At 43.8% G+C, this 12,503-nt stretch overlaps 1 protein-coding gene across 1 annotated transcript in view; it reads left to right on the plus strand.

Annotated features, from left to right (window-relative positions):
- The first annotated feature begins 339 nt into the window (after positions 1-339).
- The window catches only part of ACTR3 (actin related protein 3), a 51,882-nt gene continuing 39,718 nt past the window's right edge, over positions 340-12,503 (plus strand). Inside the window, exon 1 of the mRNA XM_056117621.1 lies at positions 340-553. Within this exon, the coding sequence (XP_055973596.1) occupies positions 510-553 (44 nt within the window). The 5' untranslated portion in view covers positions 340-509. The remainder of the gene's footprint in view (positions 554-12,503) is intronic.

Consider the following 12,503-nt stretch of genomic DNA (forward strand, 5'->3'; position numbering starts at 1 on the left):
GCCGCCCCGCGGGACCGGAGCCGCTCCCCGCGGGCGCCCCGCAGCGCGCATGCGCCGCCGCCCCGCCCGCCCGGAGCCGGAAGCGCTCGCGCTGGCGCTGGCGGCCTGGGCCTGGCCTGGCCGGGGCGTCGGCGCTGGCGGCCATCTTGGCTCCCCGGAGCGAGGCGGCGTGCGGCGGGGAGAGCAGTTGTAGGGCGGGGGCCGGAGTGAGGAGGAGGGGAGAGCGCGAGAGGCGGGGGCGGGGGGGAGGAGGAGGCCGCGGCGGGGCGGGGCGGGGACGCGCCCGCCCGGCCTGCCCGCCCGGGTTGCGGAAGTGGTGGCCGCTGACGAGCCGCCGCCGTTGCCGTTGCCGCTGCCGCTCGCTCGCTCGCTCGCTCGCTGGCCCCCGCCTCGCGCCCTCCCGCCACCCTCCCCGGCCGCGGATGGTCAGCTAGCTCGCCCCTCCCGCCGCCCATCCCCGGCCGCGACCCGCACGGAGCAGACGGCGGCAGCAGCAGGCGAGCGCGAAGATGGCGGGGCGGCTGCCGGCCTGCGTGGTGGACTGTGGCACGGGGTAAGGCCGGGCGGGGCGGGGGGCGGCGGGGTGGGCGCGGGGGGCGAGCGGGGCGGCGGGAGGACAATGGCGCGCCGCGGGGGGCACGCGCCGGCGGGATGAATGGGGCCGCGCGCCGCCGTGTGTGTCGGCCGCCGGGCGAGGGTGGGGCCGCGCGCCGAGACCCTCCCCGGGGCCGGGCCGGGCCCGGCGGGGCGCGGGGGGTCGCGAGCCGGGGTGGGGGGGCGCCGGGCCCCGGGCCAGGGCGGCGGTGGCGGTGTCTGGGCGCTGCCCGCTTCCTGCCCGCCGGCCCGTGGGGCTTGGGGTGGGGGCGGGGGGGGGCGTTGTGTGTCTCTGTGTGTGTGTCTGTGTGTGTGTGTCTGTCTGTGTGTGTGTCTGGGGGGTACCGCGGTGGTGGGGGGCGGGCTTGCACCCGGCCCGGCCCTGGACGGGGCTGGCGGGGGGCACGGGAAAAGGAGAAGCGCCGGCGGCTCGTGGGTTGTGCAAGCAAGCTCGGGCCGTGACAACACACCGCGGCGCTGCTCGGGGTGTGGGTGGGTGTGCGGGGGTGCGGGTGGGTGGGTGGGTGGGTGGGGACAGGCCGGGCGGGGGGGACTCGGGAAACGGGAACCGAGACCGGGGCTCGCCTCCTCGCCGCCCACCCCCCCACCTTTGGGCTCCGGGGCTGTGCCAGCTCGCGCTGCCTGCGTGCGTGCGTGCGTGCTTGCGCGCGCGGGAGTGTTGAGTGTGAGTGTGTGTGTGTGTGTCTGTGCGTGTGTGTTTGCAGCCGTTGGTGGTGGAGACCCGACTCGCTCCCGTCCGCCTTCGCGGGCGGAAAGTGTCAATGTGCGACTCCTCTTGCCGGGACCAAGTTTCTCTCCTCCCCCCAACACACACACACACACACACACGCACACACACACACACCCGCAGCGAGCAAGCGCGCTGCAACTTCCTTAGTTTTGTCAAAGCCGCTTCCTGCCCGCGCGGCCCTTTATACCCTTATAAGGCAGTTTTTTCGCCTCCGACCTGCCCGCAGCATCGCCCGGCCGCTTCCGAGCCAGCCGGGTCCGGGGTCCTGAGCGGGCTCGGCGGCCGCCCGAGGAGGGGATGGACCGCGTGCTGGACGCCCCTCCGCGGACGGACGCGGGCCGGGAGGCTCTGGCGTCCTTCCGACCAGCTGGTGGTGCCAGGGAGGTGCAGTGAGGGTCGTTCAAGTAGGAGACGCCGACCCCAAGGGTGGACACGGGGCCTTTGGCAAGGTCAGCAAGGCAGTTGCAGAACGGTTGCAGCACGCCTAGGGGGGAAAGAAAAAAAAAACCCCGAAAAACTGAAAATAAGGCCTCCTTTAGTATTAGGAGGTTTCGTGATGGTTTTTATTGCCACTCCAAAGTGCTCGGGTGAGGGAGGGGTTTCGGGGCTGAGCGCAGTGAGAATTGGCTCATCAGTCTCCCCCCACCCCCCACCTACCTTTTGTGATTCAGCAGACTTTTGTCACTTAACAGACATAGGTGCCTCGCTTTTCTAGGTTGTGAAATTGCACCGGTGTTCATGCCCGCACCTCCACGCTGCTGTTGCAGTTGCCAAAATCCCAGCCGTGCACCCGGGAAAGGAGCTGATTTATTAATACTTTCCCCCCGGGAAGTGCCAGCCTAGTTTAGCCTTGAAGTCTCCGTATGTTTGGTGGACAGCTCATACATAGGTCTTCGTCTCGTTAACCCGGGTAGCCAAATTACCTTCAGGGTCAGTTTTTAGACTGGCCTGGCCTGGCCTGAGAAGGAATCTTTTCTTAAACTTCTTCTTTTTTTTTTTTTTTAATTGTCTCTAACTCTTTCGATTCAAAGAACTGTGATTGACAGAGTTGATGATAGTTGAATTTTAAATGATGTTCCAGCCCCAGTCCCACCACCAGTGTCAACTCCCACCAGTGTTCCAGTTTGTGTCCTGTGTCATCCCCTGCCACCAGCCTGCCACTTTGACAGGCACGTTTTAGAACTCTGTGGTTGCAGCTTGGATCTCATGGTTTCATTGTTGTTGACTCTGCAGTTTGGATGTTTAGCTCTGTCACTCCCCCACATTACTGATGTTCCTGGGGCTGGTGACCCCTCTCCCCCATTACTTCCCTCGGAGAAGAAATTTTCAAGCAGGCTTTGGTGAAGAAAAATTATGTGATTTTTTTTTTTGTTCTAGAAATCGATAAGTGTAGATAATTGTTATCCTCATAAAAATATGGTAGCATATTAAGGAGAATTTCCCCCTCTCCCCCCACTTAGGTTTTTCCTTTTGAATTGTCATTATTTTCTGAATGGGACTGATACTAATAGAGGTTTAACTGCTTTAAAGGACCTCTTGTGATAGGGGAGCCTTGAATTTAAAACACTTGCTAAGTGACCAAAAGGTATAAGGAGAGCCATTTGGTCATTATTTAGAATGTTTGTCTTTTAATACTTTGATTGTTACCACATAATTATATTACGCTTTCCGCACGAGAAGTTAACTGAGACCCAGCATAATGGCTGGAACGGTTCTAAATTGGGATGTTGTATTTCTCCTTAACCTTCTTTTACCATCCCTCAGTCTGAAATTTCACCTGTAGACATCTGTTTGTTTTGCTATTCGAATTTTAAAAAAAAATTTGCCCTGTTGTGCTTAATGCAACTCTTGGAAAGTTGAACCTTCAGCTTTATTAGTCCATTGGAAGATAGCTCACATAATAAGCATCTCTAAATTTGGCCCTGACAGGGTAGCTTATATTCAAGAGTACTGTGGTCCTGGGATTCAAGTTGTGTGCCTGTAGTATTTGTTCATTTGTGCTTTAAAAAAATGCACTTATGGGGCAGAAAGATGGTAGCACGAATGGAGTGTAGCCTGGTGTGGGCCATCCCCCACCCCCAAGAAGGAAAACAGAAAGAATTCACTTAACGTTTTCATAGGTTTCTAATGCTCATTGCACAAGACATGTACGTGAAAAATTATGATCAGTCAGATTGTTCATTCCATTTCCTTATTTAAGTTAGACAAACAGTGGCCAAAAATAGTGGTCATTTATGAAAATCGGTAATGTTAGGGCAGAAAAACTTTTAAAGTAAGGAAAACAGGAAGATTAACCCCAAAATTTAGAGATCCTGGGCAAGTAAAGATGTTTTATCTTAAATGAAATAAAGAATTACTTAAGCTCAGGTTTCATGTTGTGAAAGAAAGTAATCCCTTTCAAAAAGAATTTGGAAATAATTGCTTCATGTTGATAACCATATTTACACATCTTTCTGGTCTGTTAGAATATCACTGAAGAATAGATATATTAGGTTAGGGAATCTCATCGATAGAACTAATTGCTTAAGAACTGAACTTCTCAGTTAGAAATTCAGACCTACCAATGTTGAAAACATTTTTAGAAAAGCGTTTTTTTAAAAATATCTCAGCACTTGTTAAAAGTATTATTTGCATGTATTTAACATTCAAGTCAAATAAAAGAATTCTTACACTTTTTACATATTCTTATACTGGTTGTTTGGTTACAGACACTTGTACTGTGAAATTTTCTTTTTTTTTTTTTAAAGAAACGTTCTATAAATGTCTCACAATGGTAAATTATTTCCATTGATTATGGTAGCAGAGGTTCATATTGCCAAACTTTTGGTTATATTCAGACTTAGAGTGAATTTTGTTTTCTTCTGACTTAGCAATCTTAAAATGTAAGCATATGTAATTTGGAGTCAGTGGATGGAGGACTTACTTTATTCATTTTGTGTGGCTACACCTTCTAACAGTGTAGAAAGGATAGTCTTGTGTGAGAACACTGGACACGCGTGAGGAGAAACGTAAGTAGGAAGTTCATGATTTTTACTTGAGTTCTGCATATCGATTTTAATAATCTATTTTCCCAGCCATTTCTAAGGGCAGACTCATTTACAATAGCTTGTGGCTACTTTAGAAAAAAAAAGATCCTTACTCCTTTATATGCAGAGTTTTGATTTGCTTTCTCTTTGAAGTATAACACATCCTCCTGTTGAATATTGAGAAGTACAAGAGTCTTACTTAGGCTTACCTAAAATCTTTCTCCTTTTCTTTCTTATCTATCAACCCTCCCACCCCCTCCAGCCCTGTTGCCAGATTTGAAATACTGACTTTTGGAATGTGTTTTATTCTAGTTAGTGAACCTTTGAATATTATTGTAAAACACAAGTTTGGGAAATTTTATTTTTACTGTACTTTTTTTTTTTGTACCATGCCTGGCAGGGCTCATGTCTCTCTTCTCTGGGATATCTCCTGGTGACGCTCAGGTGACCATATGTGGTGCTGGTAATCAAACCAGCATTTATTGGCAGTGTTTAAGGCAGTGCCTTAACCCCTGAACTGTCTCTCCAATTCCAGAAGTTTTTTCAGAGGAGAAGAGCCACTGCTGGAGGACTTGCTGACCACACTTACCAATTTATTTTCATCTTGCAGTTGTAACTTATTATTGTGGCTGCCATTTTTGCCTCATTTTACAAGTGAGGAGACAACAGTACTAGGAAATTTGTTTTGTTTCTGGGCCACACACCTGTTTTGCCCAGGACTACTCCTGGCGCTGTGCTTAGGGATCACTCCTCCTAGTGCTGGGGACCTTATTCGGTGTTGGAGATCAAACCTGTTTCAGCCACATGTGAAATCTGCACCTTAGCCCCTGTGCTAGGCCTCCTGCTGGTGAATTTAATGGCCTGGTTGGCCCGTAGTGAGAGTTGTTTTTTAAGACCCATCCTTGGGCTGGGGAGATGGTGAAAAAGACCAGTGGTGGTTTGGGTTCCCTGGAGGCACCGCATAGTTCCTGAATGTTGCTAGGTGTTGCACCTCTTATTGGAAACACCCCTCCCTCCTCCACAGAGAAGCTTATGAGGCTTAAGTTCTGTCTATGACACCGTGGGGGCTTCTGATCTCTGTTTTAGAATTACTTGTTTCATTTTATTTTTGTTAGTATAGTTGTATCCTTGTTTAGAGTTATCCTGTTTAAACATTCCTGGTTGTGCTTGTGATTTAATCAGAGACAGTTTATCGTCAAACGTTTCTGACTTGATATTTTTTTCTGGATATGTGAATTCCTAGGCGTTTCCTAACATTTAATCTCTAGAAAAAATTTCACTCTAGGCTTTATCAGGAAATAGGGATAGCTAACATTTATCAAGACTTAGGTGACAGACTTTTTGGTAAATACTTTGTATTTTTTCATTTACTTTTCACATAAGCCTGAGAAGTATCATCACCATTTTGTAGACTTGGTTTCATAAAACCAAGTTTTGGTTTAGAGACATTAAACTGTTTGCCCAAGGTATTGTTGTATATACATATGGTAGTCAACAAGTCTCATAATGGAGACTTTACTGGGCCTGCTTGAGCAAATCGATGAACAATGGGAGGACATAGTAACTTATGGTAGCATCTAACTTTAAATCATTAGGTATTTTTTCGAGTATTCTCTATGATGTAAAGCTGTTTCATGTTGGTAGCGATTTGAAATGTTAATAATTAGGGGGTTGGGTTTTTTTTTGGGGGGGGGGCTTTTTGGGTCAGACCTGGCGATCCACAGGGGTTATTCCAGGCTCTGCACTCAGGAATTACTCCTGGCAGTGCTGGGGAGACTATACACCTTCAAAGAAAAAAGCCCTTGCAAACCATAACAACAGAAAATAGTATATGCTGGGAATCGAACCCCGGTCAGCTGCCTGTAGGGCAAACGCCCTACCCAAGGTGCTGTTCCTCCAGCTCAATATTTAGGTATTATTTGCATTGGTAGATTGGAATCAGAGCTTCCAGCTTAGCAGCTGGCTAGGTATACTTGGAATTAAAATGAAAATGTGTAACACATGGTCTTTAAGAATCTCTAAGAGAAGGAAGCAAAAAGCCATTCAAAAAGGAATTAGAGGGCCAGAGAGATAGTACAGCTCGTTGGGCTCTTGCCTTGCACAGGACCAACACAGATCCATCCCGCATGGTGCCCTGAGCACCGCCGGGAGTAATTCCTGAGTGCAGAGCCTGGAGTATGACCCCAAGCATTAGAAGCTTGCATTTCATCAAATATTATGGTAAATATTTTGCTGATGTAATTCAGGTATGTTGTAAGTAAGGAAAGATTGTTGTGGATAGTCCAGAAAATTTTGGTGAAGGTTGGATCTGAACTATCCTCTAAGTATTCGGATGGCCCCGGGGAGGATAAGCTAAGATACAGCTCATAGGGGAGAACAGCTGCTTCCTGGGTTTAGCCCTCTTGCACCATTCCCTGACTTTAAGAAATGAGTGTTGTAACGTCATGTGACTGGATTATCTAATGTGAGAAGGAACTAATTTATTGATCACTTACTGTATACCAATCATGATATATCGCCAGTTTTTATTTAAAACTTTAAATTTAATTTCTAGAAAAAAATTAACTCTCTGGGAAATTAGGGAACTAAAAATTCTCCCGTCGTGGAGTGTACGTGTTGAATATAAGACTTTAAGAATATTTGTATTTTTAGAATGGGATTTAGTAGAATCAGATGTAGAAAAGGTATTTGACATGAAGTTCTTGAAAGTGGTACATTGTAGAACACTAGTCGTTATTGGAGGAATGACCTCCGTTAATGGAGGAATTAAGGGTGTGGTTAAAAAATTCAAAAATACCCAAATCCAGTGACTTAGAATCCCAGTTGTCTTAGATGATTTTTAAACAAGTCTTAGCATCAGTTTGTAAGAATTTTGAAATAGGGCATTGGCATATAGTAGTGGAGCAAATTAGATAAAATTGAGAAAATATGTTTCTTTTGTAGCCCAAGTTTATACCTGCTGGCATTTATATTATTTTCTACTCCAATGGAGACATTACTGGGCCCGCTCAAGCAAATTGATGAACAGTGGGAGGACAGTGAACGGTGATGGTTTGCAAGGGCTTTTTTTCTTTGAAGTTCAGGGTCTACCACTTGCCTCCTTTCATGACCTTGTACTCAAAGCTCTGTATGTTTTGTTCCTATCTGTAATTTGAAGATTATAGCATCTATTTTTGTTTTGAGATACATTGTGAAAAATATTCAGCAGTGTTTGATGCTTAGTATGGACACAATATATTGTAATTATTACAATTCACAGCTTTTTAATTGAAGTTTTCAAGCAGTCTAGGATTGAGAGTCTAGTGGATTATAAATAGGCACCAAGGTAAATTTAAGATTGTGTGAGTTTATGTGAGACAAAGGAGTTGTTAAGTTGGGATTTGTTACTGAATTAAATGATCTATAATTGGAAGCGTCCTGGAGGAAATTAAAGGTATAGGAAACTTCAGCAGTGAAGGTGAAGATTAAGGCAGACATCTTTATACTTTGTGATTAAAGCGAAACAGAATTAAAGTGAAAACAGATTGCGTATCAGTATTTCTTTTAAAACATGGCTTTTAATATGTAATTTGACTTCTTGAACATCATATTGAGAACGAACTAGCACAGGTGATGCAGTTGTGAGTGATTGCTGTGCTAATAACATTGCCTATCTTTTTGTTTTTATTTTTGAGTGGCACTTAAGGAGGGGGTGGGGTTAATTGCCCTGCCTTGTGCTTCAAGGGTGATCGTAGAAGTGGCTCTGAGGACCTTTTGGTATTAGAGATAGAATCGGAGCTGCTCAAATGTAAAGCATTTGCTCTAGGCCCTTAAGCTCTCTCCCCTGACCCTCTCTTCACCTTTTATGAGACTCAGCCCTAGGAGAGTTCAGCTGAAGGCTTAGGGCTAGATTTTTCTCTTCTGTATACGTTCTTGTCCTTACGCTTTTTCTCCACTCTCTCTTCACATGGAAACAGCTAAATGTTCTACTTGGGGTAGAGGTGTGAAATTGTTCAGATGTAGCTTTAAGTAGTATAGTTTTTGAAACAAAATTCCACTTTAATAAAGACATTTGAGTGCTCACATAGTTCTTTGGATCTTGTAACCTTTTTGTGATACTGTTGATCTGTGTAATAGCCGTTGGCATGAAGAAACAAGAGCGGGGCAATTATAATAATAATACAACATTAATATACTTTATAGGTTATCAGGCACTTGGAATTTATTATTATTAAATAATTTTGCAAGGTTAGGTGTACTGATTTTTAAATTTGATTCTCCAAAATAGTATGATTATTATTGCTTGTGTGTTGATTGATTTATATATCTTTATTTGGACCTTTATGAAACATAAACACATAGCCTCATATAATTGGCAAATACCAGGGTAAGAGACAAATAATATCCTCATTTTCCAAAGGATCATTTTGTGGAATTTTATTTTATCTTTTGTTTTTGTTTTGGGACCTCATCTGGCTATACTCAGGCTCCTGTGCTCAAGGGTCACTCCAGGAAGGGCTTAGGGGTCCATATGGGGTGCCAGGGATTGAACCCAGTTTGTCTATGTGCAAGATAAGTGCCTTACTGGCAAGACTGTCACTATGGCCCCATTTGGTGAAATTTTAATAATTTTCAGAATCGTTTGCAAATGTTCTCGGGGAAATAACTCTTGAGTAAGGCCATGAGTTGATTCTTAGTACTGTCCTCTAGTATCACATGGGTTTGTTCTTTATAAAGAAAAAGTAAAGCAAAATAAAATTATAAAAAGGCTTGAGACGTAGCTTAGCTTTTGAGAACTTACATTGCATGTGTGAGACCACGAGTTTGATCTCTATCATAACTAAGGAAAATGCACACACATGCTCACTCACACACACGATTTTAACTCAGATCTTTCCATATTCCTTGAATTAGGAATGGAATGATCTTGAATTTATATAATTGAAATTATTCTTTTTTCGCCTTTTTTTTTTTTGCCCCGTTCTTCTACTATCCTGTCCCTAGCACATAACCTCCAGAAACTATTTTCTTCATCTGTTTTGATGCTTACCATTCATTCTTAATAATTCTCTGGTTGAAAGGGCGTACTGCCCATTGTGAAAATTCAGTGCTCAAATAATGTATTTTTAAGAGCTTTTTTCAGTACAGTATTTTGAATTAAGGGATCTGCAAGGAGGATAAATGTCTGAAGAGGGAGATTATCATTAAGAAACGGTTTTGAAACTGTAAAAATATAAACTGTGCTCTAAGTATTGATCTGTGATAAAATACAAGTGTTTGTTACTTGCTGTTTTAGAACTTAGTATGATTAAATACAGCATGCTTTTTCTGTTTTAAGCATTAAAAAAATTCAATTATTTTGAGGCTTCAAAAACTAGTGACTATAAAACTTTTTTAGTGAATTAATGGTGGAACCTAATGATTCAAATGGATTTTTGAAGTTGAAAGAGACTTTAAGAAGCAATTTAATCTACTTTTTATAATTGAAACAAGTCCAGAGTTGAGAAATGTCTTTTAGGATTATTCTTAGTTATTAATTGATGGCACTGCTTAATTCTCTTAAATATGCTTAGAATTTCATAAGAGTTACATGGTAGCACTGTAGCACTGTCCTCCTCTTGTTCAACAGTTTGCTCAAGCGGCTCCAGTAACATCTCCATTGTGAGACTTGTTACTGTGTTTGGCATTTCGAATATGTCAGGGGTAGCTTGCCTGACTTTGCCATGTGGGCGAGATACTCTTGGTAGCCCGCTGGGCTCTCCGAGAGGAGTGGAGGAATCGAACTCAGGTTGGCCAGGTTATTCTTAGTTGAAATAACTGTAATTAACAGATTAAGTAATTTTTATTGAGACGGTGAATCAGGATAGTGTTTTTGTTTTAATGCAAAAATCGAACTCTATGAAACTGACTTTTTTATATATCCCAACATAGCTTTTTGTTCTTATGGAACCAGGGATCAAACCCACCATAGCATTTTATTTTATTTATTTAGGGTGGGCCTAACTACCCTCCTACACCTCTAAGTGGTGCTCAGGTTTCTCAAGGGCAGCTCCAGGTGATTCAGCAATTCAGTTCCAGGAGGGCCTGAGGATGTGGTGCTGCTCAGGCCCTGCCAATCCCTGTGCAGAGTTACCTGGGCTATATCCCATTAGTGCTGGAGGCCTTCAGGGCTCTATACAGCTTGCTCAAGGACCACAATATAACTTTTTTTTTAATTCTCTCTTTTTCTTTACCCTAATGCTAGGCATAGCATTTTAAACTGAGCGCTGGAGTCATGTATAAGAGATATTCAATAGCTAAAATGAAGCTATACGTATTTCTGCAATTTGAAAATAAATAATTGACACATTAAGATTATTCTTCTCAATAATTGTGTAGCACAAAGAAATGAAACAGTCAAACTTCCTGTACAGGGCTGTGACTCAGTAGTAGAATATCTGCCTTACATGTGTGAGGTGCAGCGTTCTACTCTTGAAGTCCTTCTCACATTCCTGAGAACAATTGCCAATCCCCCAGTAGCTGCAAATACTCTTTAACCCCTCTACTGCAGCAATAACCACCAAAGAATAAGCACGTAAAACAGAATTGTAAGAAATTTTTATTTTACTCAAATTCAGAGAACTTATTATTTGATTCCGAAAAGAAAGAGTATGTAGATTAAGGAAAACCATGGGTTATCAGAAAGTAATAGTTCACTCCCTACCTTCATATAATTAAAGATACTGTTTTTGTTTCTGAAGGGCACTGTGTGTGTGTGTGTGTGTGTGTGTGTGTGTGTTAATGTTAGGCCACACCTAGAGATTTTTAGGGTTTACTCTTTGCTCAGGGCATTGTTGGGGGATCCAAAGACATGTAATTTACCCACTGTACTGTCTCTCTGGCCCTTGTTTCTAGAGTTTTTAATGAATTTGATTCACTTTATGAAAAAAATCACAGTTTCACTGAAGGTTTTTATATTTCTTGTTTGAAAATATATATTTCTCTAGGGTCCATACCCAGCAGTGTTTGGGAAATACAGTGTAGTCCTTCGGGTAGTGAGGAGGGCAAGAGGTGCTGGGGATGAAAATTATGACTTCATACGTGTTAGGCATCTTCCTACTGGCCCCAAGAGAACTATCTCACTGGCCCCAAGTTATTTAAGTAAAAGGACTTAGTTCAGAGTACTGCTTTATAGGAAAAAAAGAGGGACTAGGTCTCAGGAACATTACTTTTAGACTTTTTTGTTTTTCTTTTCTTGGTTGTTATACAGAAGACTAGTTCACAATTGTTTGTTTCATTTGTGGGCTACTGCTGGTGGTATTCAGGACTTCCTCCTGGCTCTGCACTCAAGGATCACATGGGCTCCAGGGACCAAATGGGGTGCTAGAGATTGAACCTGGATCAGTTGCATGCAATACAAATGCCCTGGCTGCTGAACTGTCATTCTGGCCCCTGGTTGAGAATTTTTATGCCTTCTAAAAGTACTGTTGGTAGTATAACGTTTTAGAATAATTTTCGGCCGACCCGAGTTCGATTCCTCCGCCCCTCTCGGAGAGCCCGATATGCCAAACACAGTAACAACAAAGTCTCCAATGGAGACGTTACTGGGCCCGCTCGAGCAAATCGACGATCAACGGGAGGGCCTTTACCTTTACCTTTACCTTTCATTCTTAAAACTGGGTAAAAACATTCCTTTCTTATTGTCAACTTGGGTGAGTGATCTGCTCTGTTTGTTTTAGATTGCCTTGAAACTGTGAAAGTTATATTAGAAACGAACCAAAAAGTGAAGCAGGAATAAAAATTGGCAGAAAGAATGAGAGAAGTAGAAATGAGAGAAATAATACCTTGTAATGTTACAGAATTAATAGGAAGCCTAGGAAATAGACTCAGAAATATAGTAAAAAAGAGAGTCCAGGTAGCAAGATTCTCAACACAGTCCTGGTGTATATCAAGTGCAGAACGCTTCAGCTGGATACTGGCAATATGCATTTCAAACTTTCTTCATGTAGTTTAATCAAGATTAATAGTTCTGCTCCAAATTTAGATTGGCTAGACTACATAGGTCATTTATTATTTATTATCAGCTGTGATTGTGAAGGGATAAAGGGTTTTGTTTCCTGCTAAGACTTACCATTGGTGGGTTCCTCAGACTAGAAATGGGGATTCCATTCTGA

This window comes from Sorex fumeus, unplaced genomic scaffold (genome assembly GCF_029834395.1).
Source record: "Sorex fumeus unplaced genomic scaffold, SorFum_2.1 ptg000035l, whole genome shotgun sequence".
Classification (NCBI taxonomy): domain Eukaryota; kingdom Metazoa; phylum Chordata; class Mammalia; order Eulipotyphla; family Soricidae; genus Sorex; species Sorex fumeus.